Source organism: Helicoverpa zea, chromosome 23 (genome assembly GCF_022581195.2).
Source record: "Helicoverpa zea isolate HzStark_Cry1AcR chromosome 23, ilHelZeax1.1, whole genome shotgun sequence".
In the NCBI taxonomy this organism is placed as follows: domain Eukaryota; kingdom Metazoa; phylum Arthropoda; class Insecta; order Lepidoptera; family Noctuidae; genus Helicoverpa; species Helicoverpa zea.
The window spans coordinates 9,196,337-9,222,675 of record NC_061474.1 but is presented as its reverse complement, the minus strand read 5'-3'; the positions used below and the strand labels follow the sequence as shown (position 1 = coordinate 9,222,675).

The following is a 26,339-nucleotide window of genomic DNA, read 5'->3' as shown; positions in this document are numbered from 1 at the left end:
ACAAGCAAAAATTCATCACCAATTTATTAAACAAAGCTCAGTTTTCTATCAAAACAATAGCAAATTGTCAAACAAAAACGGCTATTCCCTAAACGACACACGAGATTAATTACAATAATATTTCAAAACAATCCTCCAGTTCGCGACATAACAAAACAATCACTTTAAAAAAATCAATCAACTTATTCACAGTATCAATCACAACAAATAAACACAAAAATGACTTATTTATTTTATCAATCATAAAATAAAAAGAAGAAAAAAAGAGCAGTCGAATTTCTAAACATTGGACGTCGGTAGATAATTTTCAGGTCTCGCTTCAGTTCGGTTTCAGCAGTCGTAGCGAGCCCACGTCGTTTCAGCGCGGCCACTTTACGAAACTTTCAGTTACATATAATTTCAACAAACACCCTTAAATCACAAAATAATAATAATAAAAACAAATTATAAAAATCCGCGATCGAACAAATCCGAGCAGAATTTCTTTTTGTTGTTTTATAATTTTTAAAATTAGAGTAATTTGAGTGTTTTTTTGTTTTTAGTTTTTCGAGTGTTTTAAAGTTGAGTGCAGTGTTTATTTCGATGTTTGTGTTGAGATGTTAATTGGTCAAAATAGGTGAGAATAATGGTCCATTGCCTGAGCAGCCCGTGTGCGGTGGACTAGAAGTGAATTGGACATTATGTTATTATCATATCAAGCGCATACTAACTATCCTGATGCCTTTTTATGATGACATTGTGAGTATATTATTATAACTTATAATTTAATTTTAGTAGGTATCGTTACCACAACTTTAAGCTTCCAATATTTTTATGATTTTGTGTTTATCGTAAAATTTTTAATATTTATAGTAAACTATTGTATCCTGAGTTCAATCAATATTGATAGAAGTTTTTCTTGCCCTTCATCTAGCATCAAGTGCATTCATTTGAATATTAATCAGTGCTCATTAATTATAAAAACAATAGGCCTACAAAAATTTCCGCAATAAATTGTGCCCTTTAGGGAGTAGCAAGTTACCACCCACATACAATATTGACTCCCGGATTCGCTCACGTCGCTGTTTTGCATACAAATAGACATTTTGACGCTGATTGACTGACAGGACGCGGAGTGAATGATAAAATTGAATATTAAATATTATTTTCGTGTGTATGTGTTTATTTAATATTTTTATTAAATTTAAACGAACCTGTCTTGGGTGAAGCCTGTGCCTGAATTAATTGATGAAATAGAATGCACTTTGGGAATACTGTGTTGGCTAACTAGGATTAAAGTGAGAGGATTAAAATCTTATAAGACTTTTCTAGAGACAAGCTGTTTTAAATGCACTGAGACACCTAAGAGTGAAAATTGCTTAAGTGTAAGTATTTTTTAGGAGGATGATATTGAATGTGACGTCATCTTCCTGGAAACGCAATAAAATTAATTTGAGCAAAAATGCGTTTCCGAGGTTTTCACTCTAAGAAGATTATTAATAAAGGACTGTAATATGACGATTTTGTAGTATTAGTGACTGTTATACGTTATGTTGTAGGTACTTTGGAACGTATGTATGCGTTAGGTAACCGCGGTAAGCTACTTATGTAGCGGACGCAAAAATACATCCATTTTCTTTTCCTGATACTTATCGACACTATATATGCCAAGTGTGAGTTGATTCTAATCATGAACAATAGAGTTTTTCAATCAGTTCTCTAAGCTATTGTCTGATTGATATGCTTCTGCTTATATCTTCACTTGCTAGATAAAATGAATGACCTCGAAATGATACTAGGAATGGAAATATTGAATGTGAGATGACGGCTTTCTTGGTAAAAGGGGAAATGAGTGATTTGCGAAGAATTGAAGGAATTTTTATTTGGCGGTTACTAGAGGTTAAAATACTGGTAAGTTCCTGCGTCCAAAGTTACTGGAAACTGACCAACATTTTTGGGAAAAGGCTAGGCAGATAGTAACTATAATATTACAAGAGTTATAATGCAAGTATCTGAGGAGATTTAGAGAAAGATAGGTGCAGATTAGGATAGGTGGATTGATTTAGAGATGACATGAATAAGAAGAGAATAAATGTTAGTACGACAAACTAAGTGTCGAAGAGGAAGGAGAAAACATATTGCGTATACAATTTAAGTTGGGAGCAAGGGCAGCAAGAATACAATATTTTTTCCTTATCTTTTATGTACATGTAATCGTTGTTTTACTTAGAAACCAACCTTGGCAGTCGCCACGGGTACTCAGAAGTCAGAAAGTCTGACAACCAGTCTTATAAAGGCATATCAGGTTGTCGGAAACAGGGTTGAGAAGGTCAAAAAGTCGCTCTATGTTAAACACTGGTAGTCTGAAAGCCTATCCAAGGATATTCTTGAAAAAGATAGGTAGATGATGATTAAGGCGTACTTTGTATTTCTTTGAAATATGCATTCGTCATTACCTTCGAGAAAATAATAGTGCACATTATTTTTGGAAGAATAAAAAGCATTCACAGATGTATCTGCAATAATAATCATTTTAGTAGTTTATGAGGAATCATGGTGTTTATCAATGTAAGTTTATAGGCTAATTATAATGAGCTTGATTTATGTTTGAGATTGAATTTATGTGTTTTTGTGTTATTATCTCATGAATGTTTTGAGATTCTGATGCTATGATCTGGTTTCTGAGAAGGCATATTGTTAGCTTCTGCCAGCGGTTTCACCCACGTCTTAGGAACTTTTTGGAGCATCCTAAAAGAAAGTAGCCTTATTGCCTTCCTCTATAAATGGGCTATCTAAAAATAAAATCACCCAAGGGCTGACCTTTCTATTACTTCGACAACGGATAAGCACTGCCATCCAGCATGGCTATGTAGCCAGTCGCAACGCTCCCAATCGATAGCAATACGGAAAAAATTAACACTTTTCACTACTAAGTTTTTATTTTTTTATAATCTTGTAAATAACTGTACAGTAAAATATTTTTTTCCAAAATCGAACCATTAATTAGATCTTGAAATTAGCAACATTAAACAAATTGACTCTTAACTTTATTATATTTGCACGTACTTACTATTATTTTAAGGTTACAACGTAATATAGTGGCTCTGTACAAAATCTACGATAGTGGTACAGTTACAAGATAAAGTAATATAAGTGGTGTTTATCTGATTTCTCAGGACATTGGATGGCGTACTTCAGTTTTATCGAGAGTTCGTCATTTGATATTGTTTTCGTGCAAATTCCTTGTAAATGGATGTTATAAAGATGGGTATTTTGAGTAGGTTTCTTGGGTTAATTGATTATAAAGTTAAGCAACTGCAAACAATTTTGTTGCACCTTTCAATAAATTGCAACAGCAGGTTAGAAATCGGAAAATCCGGTAACTAATCTTTCCTAAGGTGCCGAGTTTTCCTGGATAACGGGGCTGAGAAACACTGGTATTGAGGTCAGATAGGCAGTTGCTCCATGTAAAACACTAATCCTTAGTTGCCCAGTTAGACTGAAATCTGAACCTATATGATTGGGTGCTGGAATCTGAACCCTAACGCTACCCAGTCAGAACGATAAATAATACCATTATTAAATATTACGTACCGCGAGTAACGTACTAGTAAATCGTTTAATAAATGAATCGGATTACGGCTAAATAACTGTGGCCTACTTATTATGTTATGCGTTACACGTCCAAATATTTCGTTTGGTCTGGACCAAATATTATTATAATAATTGCAATATATCGTTATGAAGTATTTTCTCGGTATGTTCTTGGAATATTAAGGGAAAACAATACCGTAGTAGGTTTCTGCTGATTGTTCTAAGTTTTTAAAGAACTTTTATGTGCTAGATTTCACCAGTTATGTACTTCAACTTTTACCCGTTTCTCTTGGTAACTATTTGACCTGCCCGGATAGAAAGTAGCCTTAAACCTTCCTCAATCAATGGACCATGTAACATTGAAAGACTATGTAGGTACTGTCGGTCATTTTGTAGATAAAAAAGCGGTTCCTGAGATAAGCGATTTTTTTAACCAAATAAACTATTTCTTCATCAGCTTTAAATTGTAGTACGAATTAATAACATCATCAGTAAATTTGGTATACCTAAGTATAGCTACTTGAAAAAACCTTTCTTTAAAGGGTAATTCAGATTTTCCATACAAAATAACAAAGTCTACTCACGTGGACGGTCTTGTTCCTTTCCGACCGTCATCAAGGCATAGTTTTAATATTGTTAGACCAACTCCTGAGCTGGGTCTGACAGACACTTGTCTGATACTTCAGACTTCTGATTAAATGTCGTTAGGTTGACATAGTGGCAGTGACCTTTTGGGGTTGGTTCAAACAATATGTTATGTTGGTTTTGTCATGTGTTTGTTATTTCCCATTGAAGGAAATTGTGCGTTGAATTGTATGACAATGTTTCTTTAGATCTTCTGAGTTTATGATTATGTCAATATAAGTGGATTAGCTTCCCTCACCATGATAAAAAGTAAACTATTTGCTTTTGCATGTTCTGACTACCCGTCTTCTTCTTCTTCTTCCTCTCGCCCTGTTCCGAATTTTATTTGGGGTCGGCGCAATATGTATTCCACTTCCATTTTCCCCTGTCACTCGTCATACTGACACTCACTCCCTTCCTTGTTCTGACTACCCGCAATGACTGCCAAAGATGTGCAAATGACAGCCGGGACCTGCAGTTTATCGTGTCACCCGAAACACGGTCATTGGTGTCCAAGACAAGACTTAGAAAGTACATACAAACTTAGAAATGCAACTTGCATTGGTACTTGCATGTCCTGGACTCGAACGCACACTCATACTTTAGAAGTTTGTGATTTATTTGAGAAAAAAATGGCAGCGGTTCATTAATAAAATATCTATATTCTATAATCATTCATTGACTCATAATATAATAAACTGTAAAGCCACCGTCTACGTAATATTTACAACAATATTGATAGTATTGTATAATAGAAATATAACATTTTATCTTTATTATAACCCTATCTATTTATTGGATTGATAACTCGAAATAGTTGCCATGTAATTTTTTATCTTATGCTTGTGATATTATGGTTTAATATGCAATGGGTATTTTAGGGGTAGTTGCTACAGTTTAGTGTTTCTAAATATATTTTTACTACGTTTTGTGGTTTCAAGGCTAGACAAGGCCAATTAACTTCGTGACCAAAATAACGCGTGCTAAAAAAATAAGTTGAAATCTTAATATATTATGTTTATGAAATATTTAAAGCAAAATAATGTATCAAAAACTTTATTACAATTATTTTTTTATTAAAAGTCGATATTAAAGTTATCATTGTCTTTGTCAAGCTAACTTTAACATGTATCAGCACCGCTGAAATACAAATACCGTTAAAAGATTTTTGGATAGAAATGAAACCACCCATTATTATTCAATCGCAAGAAAATTACAGCCAACATCCTTTTACATAACAAAAACCGGCCAAGTGCGAGTCGGACTCGTGCACGAAGGGTTCCGTAAATTACAGTTAAATCAACCTATCTCAAAAACTATAAGAGATACTTTGATCAAACCAAAAATCGTTGAAAGAGTTAATTAGCATGCATCACCTCTATTTTTTTTAGAATTTTATACCCCGTAGTTATAAAAATAGAGGGGGGGGGACATACTTTTTACGACTTTGAGAGCTGATATCTCAAAAACCGTTCACTTTAAGAAAAATGTTTTTTAGAAAACTTTATATCATTTTAAAAGACCTTTCCATTGATACCCCACACGGGTATGTACATCGAAAAAAAAAATTTCATCCCTCAGTTACATGTATGGGGGGCCCCACCCCCAATTCTTTTTTTTACTATTTAGTGTCATATTTTTGTAGCGGTTCATACAACACATATTCCCATCAAATTTCATCACTGTAGTACTTATAGTTTCCGAGTAAATCGGCTGTGACAGACGGACAGACGGACAGACGGACAGACGGACATGACGAAACTATAAGGGTTCCGTTTTTGCCATTTTGGCTACGGAACCCTAAAAAGGTCATTTTTACAAAAAATCGCCGTACACTTACACTTCTAATCTCTCAATTTTTCTTGCTTTTTTGCTCCTCATTAGAGAAAAGCAACAATATAGGAAATGTTCTTTCTCAATTTGCGTTGTCAGGATCTACTTTATCACTTTCACCATCTCACATTTTTTGTTTAATCTCCTTTCATCCATCATCGTTTATAGTCATCAGTCACGCTGATGCAAGCTTTCCATTTCAATATTAGTTTGTGTTTTTTGTGCATATGTTTTTTTTTTTATTATTTTTAATGGGAGCTTGTTCATCAACGTTTCTTCTTATCACTAGGAAGTGGTGAAAGGGGGGCGGTTTTTGCTTATTTTATTAGCCTTGTATTTACCCTTGAATTATCTTAGACTTTATTGTAGATAAAAAAGAGCAAACGATGAAATCGATTCAGTAGTTTTGAGCGAAAGCACAATAGACAGACAGAGCTAGGTACTATGAGCTAGGCATTTGTAGGTAATATAAGTAAGGATTATCTTATACCGAATAGTTTTTTTCTAAAGTTATTTATCACAGAAATTACAGGTACGATAAGAAAAAACATTTCAGTGCTTGATAGCTCATCTTTCGAAGAAGAATAAAAGTATGTAGGCTTGTTAACATTTCACATCAAATAAGGAAAATCTAGTTAAAATGTTGCTGTGAGAAATACAAAGTACCTACCTAACATTGCATGAGTTAGGAACATAAAATTTACATACAAAGTCTTATTTTAATACTTCAATAGTTTCTTTAGTATGTATTATATTGAAGTGTAACAAGATATTACATAGTTATTAAGTACTTACAAAGTAAAGTAAACAAGAACGTGAAAAAAGTTCCTTGTCTTGAAATAACTGCTAATTGTGGACTTTCATGGCCTTACTACAAAAACTTTAACCCCTGTTTTACACTTGTCTAATAAAATTTTGGCTGCAAAATGAACCGTATGTCAACGTCATAATTTGTCATTTTTATAGACAAGGCATAAACTGACGTTTAAAAGTTTTTGTGGTAAGACGGCTAATGTTCAACTTTCAAAGTAAACAGTTGTTTTAAGAAAGTCAGACTTTGATTTTGTCTGAAAATTTTGGCCTAAATGCATTACACCAGACAGTGGTTTTTTTGGGGAAATTTCATGTTAACAATATTGATAAGATAGTGTATATAACTATCTATATTATAACAGATATACACGGTCAATTTGAGAATATCTCATATCTTGATAAACAAGTGACAAGCATTCAACATAAGAAAGGACTTATACTTACTACAAGGTACTTACAAGAGCCCAAGTTTTTTTGAATGGATGACCCAAAATTCTTTTAAAATTCTCTTTCAAGTAAAGTGTGTTTAACCTAAATGGGACATGAAGAAAAGTTTTTTTTAAGTGCACTTCTTGTTATTAAGTACCCGACTGTCAAGAAGGGTACCATTTTGCGTGTGTATATGTATGTCTTTAGCGATTTTGCACGTGAATTATGTAAAAATGAGAACTATACGTTGAAAACAAATAAAAGAAGTGTAGGTAGTCTAGCCAAGATGTGCCTTTTCGTGAGGTCATCTCCAATCCAGTCCAATAATCCTGAAAAGTTTTTTTTTATGGATGGCCCACCACAATAATAATAATGGCGTCCACGGCCGATTTCGGCCACGGCGGCTGTTCTCATTTAAGGAGATCAGCCAGCTGCGTAGGACATATTATAGTGCACGAGCATTTGCGCACCACAACACTGTTAAGGCGACGAATTGGTCAACAATAATTCCGTAACCGGCACGCGCATGTAAGGCGCCAAAAGGGGTCGGAGCGTCTGAGCGGGGCGAGGATAACAATACGCGCGCTAGCTTATAACTAAAAGTCGTAAGCGACAAAATGGTTTTGTAATTTTATTATTTAGAAATGATAATTTGATAAAAATTCCTTCTACAATTTTAAAGAGTATGTATATACTCAACTACTAAGAAAGTTAAGAGGCTTAAATCGGTCCCGTTTGCCCATAATATGTGAATCTCTTTTTAAAAAGAGGTATGTTTGATATATTTTTCTCTATTATAAAAGTTACCTAATCATGTTTCTACGTCTAACAAAATAAGGTTTATATCATGAACTTTCAGGTAACCAAGTTGTATTTTGATCCGTTTTGTATTTACTGAGAAAAATTTAGATCCTTGGCGCCAAAAATTCCAATTCGTCCTCTTAACCAATAAGTATATAAAAAAAGGCTAAACAGATGACGATGTTTTTGTCCCATCCCTAAAAAAATCATTAAAACCATCATAAGCCACAACATCTTAAGCCCTTGAATTTTTCATTTTTATTTACAACCCTCCCAAACCGAGACCCACCTATCGGAAAAACAGTAAAACCTATTCATGCTGATATATTTTATGTACACGGAAAAAACAATAAAAAACGATAAAGGGTAGCTTTGTTATATCCAAATGGTTTTGAAACACGGAGGAAGGAAAGATAGCGGAGATGTCATAAGGAAGATACGACAGGCGCCTTTTTGTAGGTCAAGCAACATACAGGCACAGTCACAGGCGTGATCAGTTACTAGAATTAACGAGACGTTTGAGCTCCTTGTCGTTTCAAAACTAATCTCTGAAAGATTGGATTTTATTTTGAAATTAATGTGCAGGTTCTATAGAAGGTGTGTAAGGTCGGAGCTAGTAACGTTATCGTCCCCCGAACACCCGCATTTTGGCTCGCAACTTTTCTATATAAGAGATTTTGCGTTATGACATCTCCGCTAGTCATTTTGTTCTCCATGCTTTGAAATCCATCACAATGGATTACTCACGAGTAAAAACAAAAGAATATCTTATAAACAAAGGAACATTTTGTTTCTGTTGATGGAATTCTTAAGTAGGATGGATTAGGATAATGTTTGTATTTATAACTGTTACTGCAGGGCTAATTAGTTTGTTAATTATGCAAATGGTTACTTGCATAATGCAAGACGTAATAGATAAGAACTGACACTTTGTAATATAGTCCGATTACCTGTTGTTGTGTCCTTGATTTTATAATAGATTAGCCTCTGCCAGCGCTTACTTGCGTCCCGATGAAATTACTAAGGATTAGTCAGTTTGGGTAAATACATACCTATAGTTAATACCTGTTTCATGATCACTTTTGCCTGAAAAACAAAACTAAATGTGTGGTTTCAGAATAAATCAGCACTCAAAAACTCTATTTTAGATACTTAATCATTTTATTGACTCAATGAATAAATAGTAAATACTACTAAAACAGACAAAACCAGCAATGCCCCCACTTTGAAATAGAGCAATTAATAAAACCTCACATTTTGAATGGCTTCGTGCCAACACTTGAGGCAAAAGTTTGATTCATTAAAACTGTCTCCAACACACTGGATGAATGCAGTTGATTTGGTAACAGCGACAGTTGTTTAAACTGTAACGTTGTACGTTATATTTTGAATATTTAAAAATACTAGACTTGCTATATCTCGGCCGCGCGCCGCGAGCCGTGAGCCGTTGACGGGTGACGGAAACCGGTTCGGCGAACTATCCCTCCTATGAGGCGACGCGAGCAGAGCCGGCGGTGAATCGCGAGACGCACTAGCACGACGCCGCGAGCCGATACAGTCTACTACTACTACTGGTCTATGTACATTTTTAACTCGCGATTTTTATTGCAAATAAATTAACCTTTAATAAACTATTGTGCTTTTAAAATAACTTTTAAAGTCAGTGTATACCCCAGATCGGGTGAGTGTTGCAAAATAAAGCTTATTATGTGCATCTAGAAAAGTTATACGTGAGTACGTGACGTGTCGTAGGATGACTTGCTAATTTCATTGTGCATTCATTATGTTATTTCATGCTACGATCACGCCTTTGTTGCTGTTCTTGTGGAATATTATAACCTGTGTATCGCCATAACGCTTTTAAAAAATATATCATGTGGTATTTGACCTTACATGACCGGTGCACTTTGACCGTGTCATGAGGGCCACGCCCTACAATTATTTTTCCATATTCTTCTTTTCAAATAATTTCTTATAGTGACTACCTATTTATTAATTTCATTAACTTCATTTAAACTAGTGCTGTGCTTTGTAAATCATGCAAATACTTTCACCTTCATCACTTGCATTCAGATTACATTTTGTTAGCTGTGATTATGATTGTCACGCTGCCTAGGCTGCCTCATCTCGATGCTATCTAGTGCTTGATCACTGCTTTCCATCTAGTTAGGTAGTGAGTAAGTGGAAATCGGGATGTTGCAGTCGTGGCTGGATATAACCGGACCGTAACTAAGACGGAACGTAACGGACATTCCAGGGTTCAAGTACCAGACTACCTCCAGTGCACCTACCGTAGTGCACCTACCTAAAGTGCGCCTATCTACGTGCTGTGTCTACCTACGTGCCTGCATCTACCTACGCGTCCGGCATCTACTAGCGCGCTGCACACCTACCCCGCCTGACCGCTGCCGAGCTGCCTGACTATACAGGGTAGTAGTGTTCTATAGCGGGCCAGAACTTAACGCGAGCTCGATTATTCTAAACCCACTCCCGGCTCTGCCGATCTTTTTCTAGAATATAGACTTTTATACCATTTACTAATTTTTTTTTATTTTTCTACCTACTAGACTACCTACCACTACACTAAACGTTACAGTGGCGCCCAACGTGGGGCAAAATATATCGAGCCGTGTTTAGTTCTTGTTTGCTAAGCATTTTGTAGTTGTCCTGGTGTTGGTTGTCTGTCAGTTGTGTTGAATTTAATCACAGCCTACCAAATGTGAATCTACCCACATCTTTTTAATAATTTTTTTTCTCTCTAATATTTAAATTTAACCGTCCATTTTTTTGCTTGACCTACCGTCAATATTTTTCTACCCCCAAATTTTATTTTTTTCTTCACATTTAAATTCAAAGTTTACATACCTTAAATATATTTTCACATATGGTTAGACTGACCACAAACGTGCTGATTTTGCATCCGAATTGTTTTCTCTTTATTATTTTTGTCTTTATTTTGCAACACACTCCTTCTCTGCGGTTTTAATTTTTATCATGTCTTACCCTATTAAGTTTTTATCGCTACAAAAAGCTGAACTAGACTATGAAGTTACCGTTCGTGGTGGTACTGGGGGAGATTTGGTTAGCGAACTTCGGAAACAGATCTATTCCAAACATTAAAATCACTACACTAAACCTAAAATTACTTCTAATGGAACCCTACAAGAAAGTCACAATTTATACTTTAATGAAATGGTACATAAAGTATTTTAAACTATTAAATTAATTAACTATAAAGTATAACTTAAACTAATTTTATCAGAATGTTACTACGGCTAGGTAAAATAATTGATAATCAAACGAACTTACCAAGTGAAGTTCGATGACAATTATGTGAACAGGTTTATTCGACGCGATTTATTGTTTACATGTTGTACAAGTATCTCCATTCACTGGCCTTCTACACAGATTTTTAAATTAGTCTATGGATTTTTTGTTGGTAACACAGGGAAAATAAATAAAATAAAATTTTATATGGTAACATTCTACCCACTCATTATTCACTTCCATCGACGGAGCTTCATTTTGTTTAAAGACATAACATTGTTATATTATTTCGTTGTAGGGTGTGGAATATTTACCTAAAACTTATTGAAATAACCAGGACTAACCATTTAGGTAAGTACTCATTAATAAGTTTTTGTTTTCAGGGAGGGTTAAGATGTAAATCGCGTCGAATAAACCTGTTCACATAATTGTCATCGAACTTCACTTGGTAAGTTCGTTTGATTATCAATTATGTTTCACAGGTTTATTCGACGCGATTTATTGTTTACATGTTGTACGATGTTCAGAGAACACAGTGCGAAATAATATAAACAATGGACTGAGGAATTGCACTTTTTTATTCAAGAAAATCTACAGATTCATTACAAGTGGGTAATTGATCATTTATTTATTCACAATCATGTTTTATTTTTAAGTATTCATTAAATATAATTTTATTACAGATTGGCAGATAATATGCTGTTAGCAAACTGATTTGGATCTGAAATAATATCACGATTATAAAACCGTGCAAACACGGAAGAAGATTCCGTCCAGCCAGCGGTTTTTCGAATTACATCGATACTCACTCCGAGTCTGTTAGCTGATGATGTGGAAGCATGCCGTGTGCTATGAGCGCTGAATATAGAAGTATCAATACCACTTTTGAGAAGAATATTTTTTATCCAGTGACCGAGGGTTTGAGAAGATACTTTATTGTGAGGTCGTTTGTAACTAATAAATAAATAATCGTTATGACGAAGTGAATTTGTTTTATTTATGTAGTCTTCTAGGCACATGGCGGGGCAAATTTGAGGACGAGCAGTAAAGTAAGGTAATTTTAAAACAGGTTGAAAGGAATTTGGTTTAGATGTTTTAATTAGATCTGGTATAGTGATAGTTATATCATAAGGTGAGTTTATAATGATATTTTCAGTTTTTATTAGAGCAAAAGTTTGCACTCGATGTGCTGTCACCAAAGCCAACAGACTCACAGTTTTTTTAGACAGAGTTTCTAGGTTGAGGTCAGCATTGGGCCATTGTTGCGCTAAGTAATTTAATATAATGTTAGGATCCCAAGTCAAATTGTATTTAGGGATGGTTGGCCTCAACCTGTAAACTCCTTTTAAGAATCTCTTAATTCTATCATCCTCTATTATATTTCCTAATATTAAAGATAGTGCAGACTTGTAGGTATTTATAGTACCATATTTAGCACCCTTATCAAACATAGTAGTCAAAAAATGAATAACGATAGGAACTGATACAGCAGAATAATCATAACCATATTTATTACAATAATTTAACCATGACTTAATACAACCATCGTATTGTTTGTAAGTAGAATCAGACAAAGACGATAACATTATTTCCACTGATCTCACAGACAGACATTTCTTCAGTAATGTTTCCCGGAAAGCTTCGCGGCTACTAAGATTAAGCTGCGGTGAAGATTGTGACGAGACCTGAAAGGACAAATTAATAGGTCATCACTGGGGCCGAAATAAATTTGTTCGGAACACACAAGCTTTTTGAATATAGGAAACCACGGTTGAGTAGGCCAATATGGTACTATAACAATGCCTTCAGCTTTTTCACTAATAATTTTTTGCATGACTTTAGTAATCATAGAAAAGGGTGGAAATGCGTAGAAAAACTGTTTTTTCCAAGAGATTGTAAAAGCATCTCTTGCCAATGCATCTGGGTCATGAGTCCAAGTTACGTAATTTGAGCACTTTGCATTACATCTACTAGCAAATAAATCTATTTCAGGTATGCCGAAAATACTAGTAATTTTGTCATAAACAGCATTATTAATTTCCCATTCAGTATCTTGAAACTTTTTACGTGATAATTGATCTGCTTCTACATTATCCTTTGTATTGATATAACCTGCAAAAACAGTTATTTTACGCGTCTCACACCACTGCCATATTTCTCTAGCAATAACATCAAAATGGTTAAACTGTACGCTTCCCATTTTGTTGATGCAACATATTGCAGTTACATTATCAAGCCTTAACAGAATGTTAATATTACACTTATGCTTTGCAAAGCATTTGAGAGCAAGAAATGCAGCCTTAAGCTCCAACTCATTAATATGCAGAGATTTTTCTGAAGGCGTCCAATGACCAAAACACTTTTTTGTATTACAGTAGGCGCCCCATCCTGTAGATGATGCGTCGGAAAAAATCTCTAAATCATAATTACCACAAGCTAACGGATTAGAACTGTGGTCGATATGATTCAACCACCAAAACATATCAATTTTTAGGCAGCTAGGAAGTTGTACAACTTGATCATAGCTAGGGTTTTTTAACAAGCAATGATACTTAAATTTCTCCATTGATTTAGTGTATAGCCATGAATACTGCACGGCAGGACAAGCAGAAATTAATATACCGATAAAACGAGCAAACTCTCGAAGTTTGCAACCCTTTAATTTTAAAAATTTGTTAATACAGTCCTTAATTTTCAAGATTTTGTTATGTGGTAATTTTATTTGCATATTAACGGAATCATATTCAAAACCTAGAAATTTGCATTGAGTATGAGGCTTTAAGCTACTTTTCTCCATATTTATTAGAAAACCTAGATCCTTGAGGAGTTTTATTGTGGCTTCAACATTGTTTTTGCATTCCAAAAATGTATTTCCGATTAAAAATATGTCATCAATGTAAATTACAGATATAAAACCATTTAATCTAAGGTATTCCATGACGGGTTTCAATAATTTTGTAAACACGTACGGTGCCGTACACAACCCGAAGGGTAGACAGTTAAATTCATAAAGAACATCATTATAAATAAAACGGAGGTACTTTTTATGAGAATTATGAATAGGTAACAGAAAATATGCGTCTTTCAAATCTACCGACGCCATATAGCAATTTTGAGTAATAAGTTTGGATGCGGTACGGTAATCCTCCATTTTAAAGTGTTTATTATCAACAAATTTATTTAAACATTTTAAGTTTAATATGAACCTTTTGTCTCCGTTTGGTTTAGGTACCAAGAACACGGAGGATATAAATTCTCCTACTTCATGAGTGCATCGAGATATTGCGTTAACCTCTAATAATTTATTAATGGATTTTTCAAAATCTAAAGCCTCTTCGATTGATTTAGGGTACACTTTAGGGGTATCAGTACGACATGGAGTACATTTAAAGGGTATTAAATATCCTTTAACCCATGACAAAATATTGCTATCGGAAGTTAATTTCTTCCATTTGTGTACATAATATTTGAGACGACCAGCGTAGTTTACCTGGGTTATTTCCGAGGCTGCGTTTTCCGCCGGGGAGACGTCGTGCGCGTTGGTGACGGACGGCGTTGCCGCGACGACGACGTGCCGCTGCTCTGTGGCCGCTGTGCTGGCCACGGTGGTCGTTTCGGTCCAGCCTGGGGTTTGTGTTCTACCTTGCGATGTTGAGCTTGGTAGTTTAAATAACCTTTGTTCCTGATTGTAGCAGCATTAGGGTGCGCAGGTATTTTAGGTTTTTGGCTTTTCAGCGCATCGCCAGACTGTTGTATTGTTTTTGCGGCTTTTAATTTTTCAGTTAAATTTTCACCAAAAAGCATTGAATCTCTGGTAGCTTCTGTCAGAGTATTTTTCAGCTTGTGATTTATTGACGTAATTATAAAGTTTCGCCGCGTCCTTGTCTCCTGATAGTGACTATCACATAAAATACGCGAAGCGTCACTCAGTGGCTTGAGCAGTTTTTGTCGGGACAGTTCGTTGGAAATGATCATGTCAGTTAATGTTGCTAATGCAGACAAAGCTACCCCCAGTTGCTTTTGCTTATTTTGGAGAATCGCATCTCTCTTAACGAGAGCTTCTGGCAGAGCCGCTTTAACTTCAGGATTTAGTAATGGTGTTAACAGTAAATCGCAGTTACTAGGAGCATTATGATCTCTACAAATGTTGTCTTTGGAATCTTTAGCAAGTCCATTGGCTAGAATTAATTGCCATCGACTGGCAATATCTTTGTGAATAGCTGGACCCCTTGGAGTCTCAGTTTTAGGAGCATCACCCAATAACAACAATATGTCCTCTTCCAGTTCAGTCTCCTCAATCATTTCAGGCTGGATATCTAATGATGAACCTGGTACTGTGGTTGAGGTTAGATTTTCTAGTGGCGGCTGCTCAGGCTCCGGCTGAGACGGTGGCGGCTCAGGCGGTGTTGATTGAAGGTTCGACACGTGCGTTGGTGACAACGATGGCATATCCAGTATTTCGATGTCATCTTCTACATATGCTGAGCCCACGTGTATATCACGTGGTGACACCTCGACGGATATGTCCTCTTGCTGTCGTGTCGGAACTGTAGCGAAGAGAAAATATACGATTATTTAAAAAATAACGTATTTTTAATTTAGTTTTAAATTTTTTACGATAGTAACAGCCCTAGTAGCAGTACGTATCGTTATATGTATTAGCTCAATTTATGTGACAGTAGTAGCCCAAAACTAGCAGTACGTATCACGGTATTGAACCAATAAAAGTATAAATAACTTACAGTTTAAATCATCGTCCGATTCGAACGTAACCTTCCTCTCCCGCAACGTGTTCTTCAATTTTCTTATTTTTCGCATGATGTCTTCATCACTTCTCTCGTGCTTCCTTTTCCCCATCTTTAGAGTATTACTGGATCGGGAAGAGACGTGCGAAGGCCAGCAGACAGAAACACAGAATGAAGCTCCGTCGATGGAAGTGAATAATGAGTGGGTAGAATGTTACCATATAAAATTTTATTTTATTTATTTTCCCTGTGTTACCAACAAAAAATCCATAGACTAATTTAAAAATCTGTGTAGAAGGCCAGTGAATGGAGATACTTGTACAACATGTAAACAATAAATCGCGTCGAATAAACCTGTGAAACATAATTAAAATTGTTAATACTTAAACTTCGTTGATTATGGCTAAATATATTTAATTTTCAACAAATTTTAAAAAATCAACTAAAACTAAATGCACTACATGTAACTAAAACAAATACATAATATTATAAACTAAAAACTAAACTAAATAATGTAAAGTACCCACTTACTACTACTACCCATAACTATTGCTTTTCTATTTTTCAATTATTGGTCTACCCCAATAGTTGTATGATGATGGTCTACCCCATACATCGTATTCCTACCATATTAAATATATTATGACTATCGGCCCTACACCGATGGTTATAAACGAAACTTTTGATCGTGGTTCTACCCCATAGATCCCTTCTGTATGCTAAAGGCCCTACACCTTTGGTATTCTACGGAGCGGTGCAACTCCTTAAATAAGCCTTTGCAAGAGCGGTTGATTACTCTATAAGTAAGCCTTAAAATCACAAACATAACTTATGTATTTATCCTTTCTAATATTCAATCTATCAATAATAGTTATGTGTAGTTAGTAATCGCTCGATTTCAACTTTATCCTCTACCAGCCATGACTGAACTGGGTGAGTGTTCTGTGCACTGTAAGCGGAATACTCAGGTCGAAAGGACGCTGACGCACAGATGTCTAGTGTGATGTCGGCTATTTAATGTAAGGAAAAATGGAAGGCGAGGGATGATTACATTATGAATGAAGACGAATGAAAGAGAAACTCAGATCAGTTGTTAGCAAGAGCGAAAGCAGCGGATTTTTCCTAGGAAAAATCCTACGCTAAAAAGGGGGGTACTGTAACGTTGTACGTTATATTTTGAATATTTAAAAATACTAGACTTGCTATATCTCGGCCGCGCGCCGCGAGCCGTGAGCCGTTGACGGGTGACGGAAACCGGTTCGGCGAACTATCCCTCCTATGAGGCGACGCGAGCAGAGCCGGCGGTGAATCGCGAGACGCACTAGCACGACGCCGCGAGCCGATACAGTCTACTACTACTACTGGTCTATGTACATTTTTAACTCGCGATTTTTATTGCAAATAAATTAACCTTTAATAAACTATTGTGCTTTTAAAATAACTTTTAAAGTCAGTGTATACCCCAGATCGGGTGAGTGTTGCAAAATAAAGCTTATTATGTGCATCTAGAAAAGTTATACGTGAGTACGTGACGTGTCGTAGGATGACTTGCTAATTTCATTGTGCATTCATTATGTTATTTCATGCTACGATCACGCCTTTGTTGCTGTTCTTGTGGAATATTATAACCTGTGTATCGCCATAACGCTTTTAAAAAATATATCATGTGGTATTTGACCTTACATGACCGGTGCACTTTGACCGTGTCATGAGGGCCACGCCCTACAATTATTTTTCCATATTCTTCTTTTCAAATAATTTCTTATAGTGACTACCTATTTATTAATTTCATTAACTTCATTTAAACTAGTGCTGTGCTTTGTAAATCATGCAAATACTTTCACCTTCATCACTTGCATTCAGATTACATTTTGTTAGCTGTGATTATGATTGTCACGCTGCCTAGGCTGCCTCATCTCGATGCTATCTAGTGCTTGATCACTGCTTTCCATCTAGTTAGGTAGTGAGTAAGTGGAAATCGGGATGTTGCAGTCGTGGCTGGATATAACCGGACCGTAACTAAGACGGAACGTAACGGACATTCCAGGGTTCAAGTACCAGACTACCTCCAGTGCACCTACCGTAGTGCACCTACCTAAAGTGCGCCTATCTACGTGCTGTGTCTACCTACGTGCCTGCATCTACCTACGCGTCCGGCATCTACTAGCGCGCTGCACACCTACCCCGCCTGACCGCTGCCGAGCTGCCTGACTATACAGGGTAGTAGTGTTCTATAGCGGGCCAGAACTTAACGCGAGCTCGATTATTCTAAACCCACTCCCGGCTCTGCCGATCTTTTTCTAGAATATAGACTTTTATACCATTTACTAATTTTTTTTTATTTTTCTACCTACTAGACTACCTACCACTACACTAAACGTTACAAAACCTATATACTTATGTAGAGATAATAACAAAATTGTCTAACAGTTAATATTTTTTTGTGTTTGACTAGCTTCCGCTAGCGGTTTTGATGATGATGATGTCCTCCTAACCTATTATCGGCCACGGCGACTGTTCTCAAATAAATAGTCATCAGCCAGCTGCACAAGACATGTTATAGTGTACAAGCATTTGCGCAGACACAGGTGCACTCACTATTCCTCCACTCTCATAACCCGATGGGACGGCAATCCGACATCACCGGAGAGAGATCCCAATCACAACTGTTTTTTTTCAAAACCCCTCATTGCTACTATTGTAGAAAAAAACACCTTTAAAGAGAACCATGATACTTCAGAATCGACAGACTTTATCTAGTGATTCTGCCAGCGGTTTCACCCGCATCCCATGGGAACTACTTCCCGTACCGGGATAAAAAGTAGCCTATAGCCTTCCTCGATAAATGGGCTATCTAATACTGAAAGAATTTTTTCAAATCGGACCAGTAGTTCCTGAGATTAGCGCGTTCAAACAAACAAACAAACAAACTCTTCAGCTTTATAATATAAGTCTAGTGATAAGAAACTCCGCAATATCGACAAACCAACAAAATTAATTCTAAACTCATCAAATTCTACTGTATAAACAACACGCGAAGTTCCAACATCTATTCTTATTACTGCCTAAATTCAGTTTTATTGTCTCTGAAACGAGTCTGATCTAGTTTCTAGATCCAAATCTAGACTGAACTTTATGTCTTCATTACATGAGCTTAGTATTTACATTGTCTGTGATATGTCCTATTGTCTAGATTTATTTGTACGAAGAAAACGGTGTAGATTAAAACATACTGGTATTTTGAGCAAAATCATAACTTCAAGGTGTAATTTCTCAAATTTTGTGTCATAGGCTGCTTTTTACCGTGTTGCGGGAAGTTTTCCCAGTGAGAAACTCCTATTTACCCAAGTTATATTTTTACCCAGTTTTATGTAATGTTTCATGATCGAATCTGACCAATTCGAAATACCTTTTGTTGTTTTTTTTCCATGAAAATGAAAAATACCACAGAGGAAGGAAAAATAGCGGAGATGCCATAAGGAAGATAGGTCAGGCGCCTTCCTGTAGGTCACGGTAACGTACGGCAGGCGTCATCAAAACCATCAGTTACCAGAAATGGTTCCTTGTCAAAATACGACCAACCTGTCAAATATTGGTGTTGATTGATTGGTAATTCTATCTTGAAAAAATAAAGGGCGCGTTCTTAAGGTGTTTGCTAGTAACGTTGCTCGTTCCCCGAACACCCACATCTTTGGCGCGCTAATTTCTTAATAGATATTGCGTTATGACATCTCCGCTAATCATTTTATTCTCCATTAAAATACTCATATACTGCTGCGTCTATTTAAACTAGAACCTAACATAGTTGGAAATATATTTCTGCAAAGGACTTCAAACAACCTACAACCGTTTAGTTTACAAAGGCTTGCATCAGACGTCTATAAATATACTCGTATTTAACCGCAAAAGGACTGCAATTGATCGGAGCACAGTTTATTAGTTTGTTTCACAAGTATTTGCAAACAACCAACTGTTTTATTGAATCCTAGCTTTATCTGGATTTTAGTTACGGGGATTTTATTGCTTCGGTTTATTTTGTGTGCTGTAGTTTAACCCAATTTAAGGGGCTTGTGGCTAAGTTAGCTGCACAGATTTGTTTTCAGTGAAAAAATGGTGGTTTAATTAATATGAAAATGAAAATAATTTTAATGATTTGGTCAGTTAGCGACTGTATTCTTCAAGTACAAAATCTACTTTGCGCTTTCTGTAGCTTCTTAGCAGTACGTTTTCTGGACGTTTTATAATAAGGTGACATTTTTTGTTTGTTTATGGCTCCGAAACTATTGAACTAATTTGAAAAATTATTTAGTTGCTGGAAAAATACAGTCTTCTCGAGTAACATAGGCAAAATTTTCTTTCGGTAGTGGCAGTATTTTCCACAGGATGCTGGTGAATCCGCTGCAAGAAGCTAGTACAAAAATAAAGAAACAGAGATAATACCCTTATATTTTACGACCACCTTTTCATAATTAAAAGAAAACATATGGCAAAATTTCCTTCCAATAAATGATATGTAATGCTTTAAAAAATATCGAAGGCATCGTCCTGTCACGAGTGTACTGAATCATTTTGATGTGAAACGTCTACTGAATTTCAAGTAGGTAGCAAATTGAGCCATTTCCAATGCAGATCAATTCGTAATGCCTATTACGTACTATTGAGCTTTTTATTGATGAAACGTGCAAAAATTTATGACATACACGTTTGAGGTGGCGTGATTGGAATTTAAGTTGTGAAAGGCTTTTTTGTATTTTAGTTTAAGGATCTTATCATTCGCGATGGGACTTATAATAATTTATTTATTTACTTCTAATACCTCAAAGTAAATTATGATATTTTAGTTAAAGTCTATAAAATCGTTCGATTCAAATGATTTTCAATATGTAATTGGTTAAAGAATTAATTTGGGATTTTCATAGTGACATTATTTCAACTAGTGTCTGTTTTGAGTTGGTTCACAAATACTAATTGTTGAATTGTCTTTTTTTTTTGGAAATTAAGAAAGAAGTGTAGAATTGTAGAAGATTATTTAAGTTATCCAACTAAAAATGGTCATCAACCTAGTCTATTTTACAAATAAATAAATCAATTTAGGGAATATTTCATTAAAACAATCAAGAAACTAAAATCTCTTATTCACAACCAGGAAGTTTAACCCTTATCTAATTAAATCTAAAGCCACTAATTTGACATTTAATCTACATTTCTATGTTAATTACGATGAAGAACTAAACATGCACAATAATTTCTAAAAAGCACTTTTATTTAAACCTGTAATTTTACCATTGCGTGTAACTAATAGTCGAAGAATTATACAATTCTGTGTTCAGTATAATTCTTAATCAGATTAGGACGAATCAAATTCACCGACTTTGTAAAAGGGAGGCTAATTTTGATGTTGAATAACTAAAAGCAATTTTGGCCGGAAATCACCAAATTACTGGTACTTTTATGGTGAACCTTGGGGGAGGTCTTTGTGAAGCAGTAAAAGCCTTTCGATTGATACGAACGAACGAACTATGGTAGGAACTATACGTATTCAAAATCAAAAAGGTTTATTCAAATTAGGCTGATAAATCAGCACTTTTAAAACGTCAAAAACAAAAGACAGTCTTCAGCCATCCTACACCAGCTGGGAAGAAGAAGTCGCGCAATAAACTCTCCAGCTACACATATCTGTCTTTTAGGTTTGGAAAACCTGATTTTTTATATGAAATCCAATGTAAACATAATTATTACATGATAATCAATAAACAAATTAAAAATCTTAATTGACACATATTAGCTAACACACTGATTTACACATATCATCATCCTCTGAGCCTTTTTCCCAAACTATGTTGGGGTCGGCTTCCAGTCTAACCGGATGTAGCTGAGTACTAGTGCTTTACAAGGAGCGACTGCCCTGCCTGACCTCCTCAACCCAGTTACCCAGGCAACCCAATACCCCTTGGTTAGACTGGTGTCAGACTTACTGGCTTCTGACTACCCGTAACGACTGCCAAGGATGTTCTATGACAGCCGGGACCTACAGTTTAACGTGCCATCCGAAACACAGTCATTGGTGTCTAAGATATACTTAGAAAGTACATACAAACTTAGAAAAGTTGCATTGGTACTTGCCTGACCTGGAATCGAACCCGCGCCCTCATACTCGAGAGGTTGGTTCTTTGCCCACTAGGCCACCACGACTTTTTTACACCTATAAAAACTAAATATTCAAGCATTACTTAATAGTCTATCAATAATTTATTAAGCTGTAGAATTGTGAATTTTGATAAAATCTGTTCCGCCCATGGATTCCGATTACCAAATCTGTTCTGAAATTGCTTAGAATCGGTCAAAAAATGTTAACCTGAATAAGTTAGAAATAGACATATTTACATTAATTTATGTAGGTATAAAACCAATGTGTCAAACTAACCAGTCGGTATCATAAATCACAATTGACATGTTTGAAGCCTTTAGTATTGAATTAAAAATGTATAAGAGAAAATAGAGGCCATACAATATACATGTTTAGTAGTAGGTATTAAAGAACCCCCTTTATATGACCTTGACCTTGAAAATAATATCGTGTTCTACCAAGAAGTGTTTACAGTATAACTTAATGAAGACTAATTTAGATACCCTAGCGCGACCTTTTGTGAAATTTCTCTGAAAAGTATGAAATATGTTATAAGTAGGCATCACCTTTTAACAGACAAGAGTTAGGTAGAAGGTCAACAAAGTAATCAAAAATTATAGTTTATATTTATAATAATGGCGTCCACGGCCGATTTCGGCCACGGTGGCTGTTCTCATTTAAGGAGATCAGCCAGCAACGCAGGACATATAGTGCACGAGCATTTGCGCAGACACAGGTGCACTCCCTATTCCTTCACTCTCATAACCCGATGGGACGGCAATCCGACACGACCGGAAAGAGATCAGGTGCAGGATCAACATTAACGTGCTCTCCGATATACGGGTGAATCAATCACCAACTTCCAGACTACGGGCTGCTTTGTGAAAGTTTAAGAAAACCCACAAAGCGATTTCGGCCCGACCCGGGAATCGAAATCGTGACCTCGAGCTGTGAGCGTGTTCTAGTGGTCGCGAGCGCGGCTGCTGACTACACTACAACTACTACGCACTAGAACAACGAGGCAGTCACTTTAATTATTAATTATTAAATCAATTTAATTTATCACCTGTACTTAACACTTTAGAATTACCTATATCATTCAAAAAATCCGGACTGACTAGCACATTCAAAACAATATTAAAATTAATGAACAAAGCATGACTAAGCCTTTCACAATAGGTACCTAAATCTTCTTTACAAAATTAATTAATAACATTTTAATATTTTTAGATAAAAACAAGAGATAATGTCGTTAATTTCAACTGACGTTTGCAAACATTAATATCTGGACAACGACAGGTGATAAAAATAAGTGATATTTTTATCTAGAAATTATGTTAAAATGCAAGTTAAACAGGGTCGTTTTAATGTCCTCTGGGGGGTCATTGCACCAGGTCTCGTTGGTCTAATAGTAAATAAGATAATTTATTATTTATTCTAGACCAGAGATCCATACAAAAGTGTTAGTAATTTCTTATCCTTATAAAAGGCCGACTTCTGTTAGTAAAGGGTGAAATCCCTGTGTGAAGTTTAAGAAACTTTCCAAAGCAGCTTTCAGAGTCTTGAAGTTGGTGATTGATACAATCATGCATCGGACATGTTAATGTCGGTCCTGCGCCTGATTTCTTTCCGGTCGTGTCGGGTTACTAGGTTGGCAGTCAGGCTAAACTAATAGGCATGATGACAAATTTTTAAATTCCTTTGTATGATGTAAGTATACGTCTATTTTATATGAAAAATTATTAATTTTAAGAAAATGCGAAGATTTTTTATCAAATAATTGCATTTTTCTCTGTCCACTTTGAATCCGGCGCGAAAACGCTTGTCAGTGTCATGTCGTCACTTGTGACGTCACGACTGAAATTACAAGACGCAAGTAAACAACGCTCGTGCAATAATTAAGTTTTTTGTGTTATTAAATATGAATTCGAAAGGGCATAGGTGTTGTGGGGTCACTGGGGGACCAAGTAAGAACACATCCAAAACAACTCCTGATAAGTTATTTGTGTACGTTCCTCACAATAAAAAAATACGAAACAAGTGGCTTAAACTTGCAAGGCGAGATTCAAAAGCAATATTGCCCAGGGTACAACTTTATTTTTGTGAAGATCACTTTGATGTAAGTTATTACGTAGTTCTCTAGATTCTAGCATAGTTTATAATGTAAATAACTATTTCGAGGTTAGGTTTCATCTCTCATTGTTTTTTAATTAAACTAGTATACTTACATGGAAGTTTTAACATTTCTAAATTCAGCTGAACAAAAATCTTTATTTGATGCCAAAAACTTTCCCAGCATTATGATATCAATTCTAGGCAAATTAGCGCTGTTTGCCTTGATAAATCCGGGCTCCATAACTCGTGTTATAAACAATTAATTAATTAAAAACAAAGATCGCAGTGGAAGTTCACAATAACGAAATGTGACGTTCGCGCGCTTTCGCGCGAGTTGTTTTGAGAAATGACGTCACGAGCTCTGATTGGTGTTCAAGATATCATGGCGGATTACCTTATTTCGTAATTTTATTTTATAAAAATACATATTAATTACATTATTAATAAAGAAAACAATGCGCGTTTTATATTCCAAGCTTCAAGTTTAATTTAATAAATATATTATTTTAATGAATTTTGATTACTGTCATCATGCCTATTATAGTGTACTAGCTGGTGCCCGCGACTTCGTCTGCGCAGGTTTAGTATTTCGAACAATATGTTTACAAATTGTAGCCTATGTGTTATTCTGATGTATAAGCTATATTATTGTAAAGTTTCATTAAAATCCATTCAGTAGTTTTTGCGTGAAAGAGTAACAAACATCCATACATCCATACATACTAACTTTCGCGTTTATAATATTAGTAGGATGTATTTTTTTAAGTTTTATTCTATCTCTAAATTAATTGAAAATAAAATAAAATAAACTTATATATATATATACAACTTAAAACTATAGTTCGGCCATTCAGAGAATGCGTTCCTGACACGTCGCGATTGAACTGACGACGTAACTTTGCAATGGCGTTGCAGTTACGATAAAAATATTTTTGCTGGTTGTTTACCGTTTTAACAATTGAGGAGCATTAAAACAACATTTTTATATCAATAATCAATGAATGTTATAATTTTGTGCCAAACTGAGTGTCAAATAACTTGGTAAACAATATTTTTCTAAATCTATACTGCGCTATTACAAGGTTATGTCAGCGGTTTATATTTTGTAGTGCTGTGCTAAAAATAACAGGCAAGTATCGTAATCTGTTCTTATACAGTTATAATATAAAATAATACGTTTTGATTTTCTTTTTAAGAATTGGAAAATAATGGACTATAAGACTTATAGTTCGGCCATTCAGAGAATGCGTTCCTGACACGTCGCGATTGAACTGACGACGTAACTTTGCAATGGCGTTGCAGTTACGATAAAAATATTTTTGCTGGTTGTTTACCGTTTTAACAATTGAGGAGCATTAAAACAACATTATTATATCAATAATCAATGAATGTTATTACGTCGTCAGTTCAATCGCGACGTGTCAGGAACGCATTCTCTGAATGGCCGAACTATAATTATAACGTTTATGAAATATAAAAATAAAACTATGACCAAACCGCATTTTTATACTTAGATTAAAAATGGTAACCCCAAATGGCGTTATGGGCCGCCATTTTGTGACGCTAAAACAGTCGTCCGTTGTCGTTTCGTGCGCATAGACCACGTTTTTCAAGTGTTTTCGATCTGTTTTTATTTGATTACCCGGCTTTTGTTAGACCGAGATATCAGGATTGATTCTGTTATTGATAATAATATAATTATACATGTAGGCGAAGATGATGATGAAGACACCACCTCCTCAAGCAAATCGGAGTCTGATTAATATTCTGTTCGCACATTCAATTCAATGTACTTGTAACAAAGAATAAATAAAACAATTTTATTATATGAATATTACCTTTTTTTGGTTTCCACTTAAATAACTAAAATATAAAACAAATGATTCCGCCAATTTAAAACGAAAATAATCTTAAAATAATGCGGCGGTTCATTTTGAAGGAACGGTAACGAACTCAGTGTTATGTTGTGCCCATCACTAGTCGTGACTAACTGATAGGTGTCAGGAACGCAT

At 35.5% G+C, this 26,339-nt stretch overlaps 2 protein-coding genes and 1 long non-coding RNA gene across 7 annotated transcripts in view; 2 read left to right on the top strand and 1 right to left on the bottom strand.

Annotated features, from left to right (window-relative positions):
• The first annotated feature begins 325 nt into the window (after positions 1-325).
• The window catches only part of LOC124641823 (neuropeptide F receptor), a 101,970-nt gene continuing 75,956 nt past the window's right edge, over positions 326-26,339 (top strand). For all 3 annotated transcript variants that reach the window (XM_047180056.1, XM_047180055.1, XM_047180054.1), the window contains exon 1: positions 326-738. In XM_047180056.1, coding sequence (XP_047036012.1) covers positions 718-738 — 21 coding nt within the window. In that variant the 5' untranslated portion in view covers positions 326-717. The remainder of the gene's footprint in view (positions 739-26,339) is intronic.
• LOC124641828 lies at positions 11,366-12,322 on the top strand. Of its 3 annotated transcripts, XR_006985709.1 has the most exons (4): positions 11,366-11,639; positions 11,724-11,736; positions 11,823-11,948; positions 12,024-12,322. It is a non-coding gene; the product is annotated as an uncharacterized LOC124641828 (long non-coding RNA). The 3 variants fall into 3 exon arrangements; XR_006985710.1 differs by lacking the exons at positions 11,366-11,639; positions 11,724-11,736 and adding an exon at positions 11,656-11,691; XR_006985708.1 differs by lacking the exons at positions 11,366-11,639; positions 11,724-11,736 and having other exon boundaries at positions 11,743-11,948.
• LOC124641825 lies at positions 12,613-16,461 on the bottom strand. Its single transcript, XM_047180059.1, has 3 exons — positions 16,083-16,461; positions 14,831-15,887; positions 12,613-13,025 (listed from the first exon to the last, which is right to left on the bottom strand). Exons 1-2 carry the CDS (start codon positions 16,195-16,197, stop codon positions 14,836-14,838), a joined length of 1,167 nt encoding a protein of 388 aa, XP_047036015.1. The 5' UTR covers positions 16,198-16,461; the 3' UTR covers positions 12,613-13,025; positions 14,831-14,835.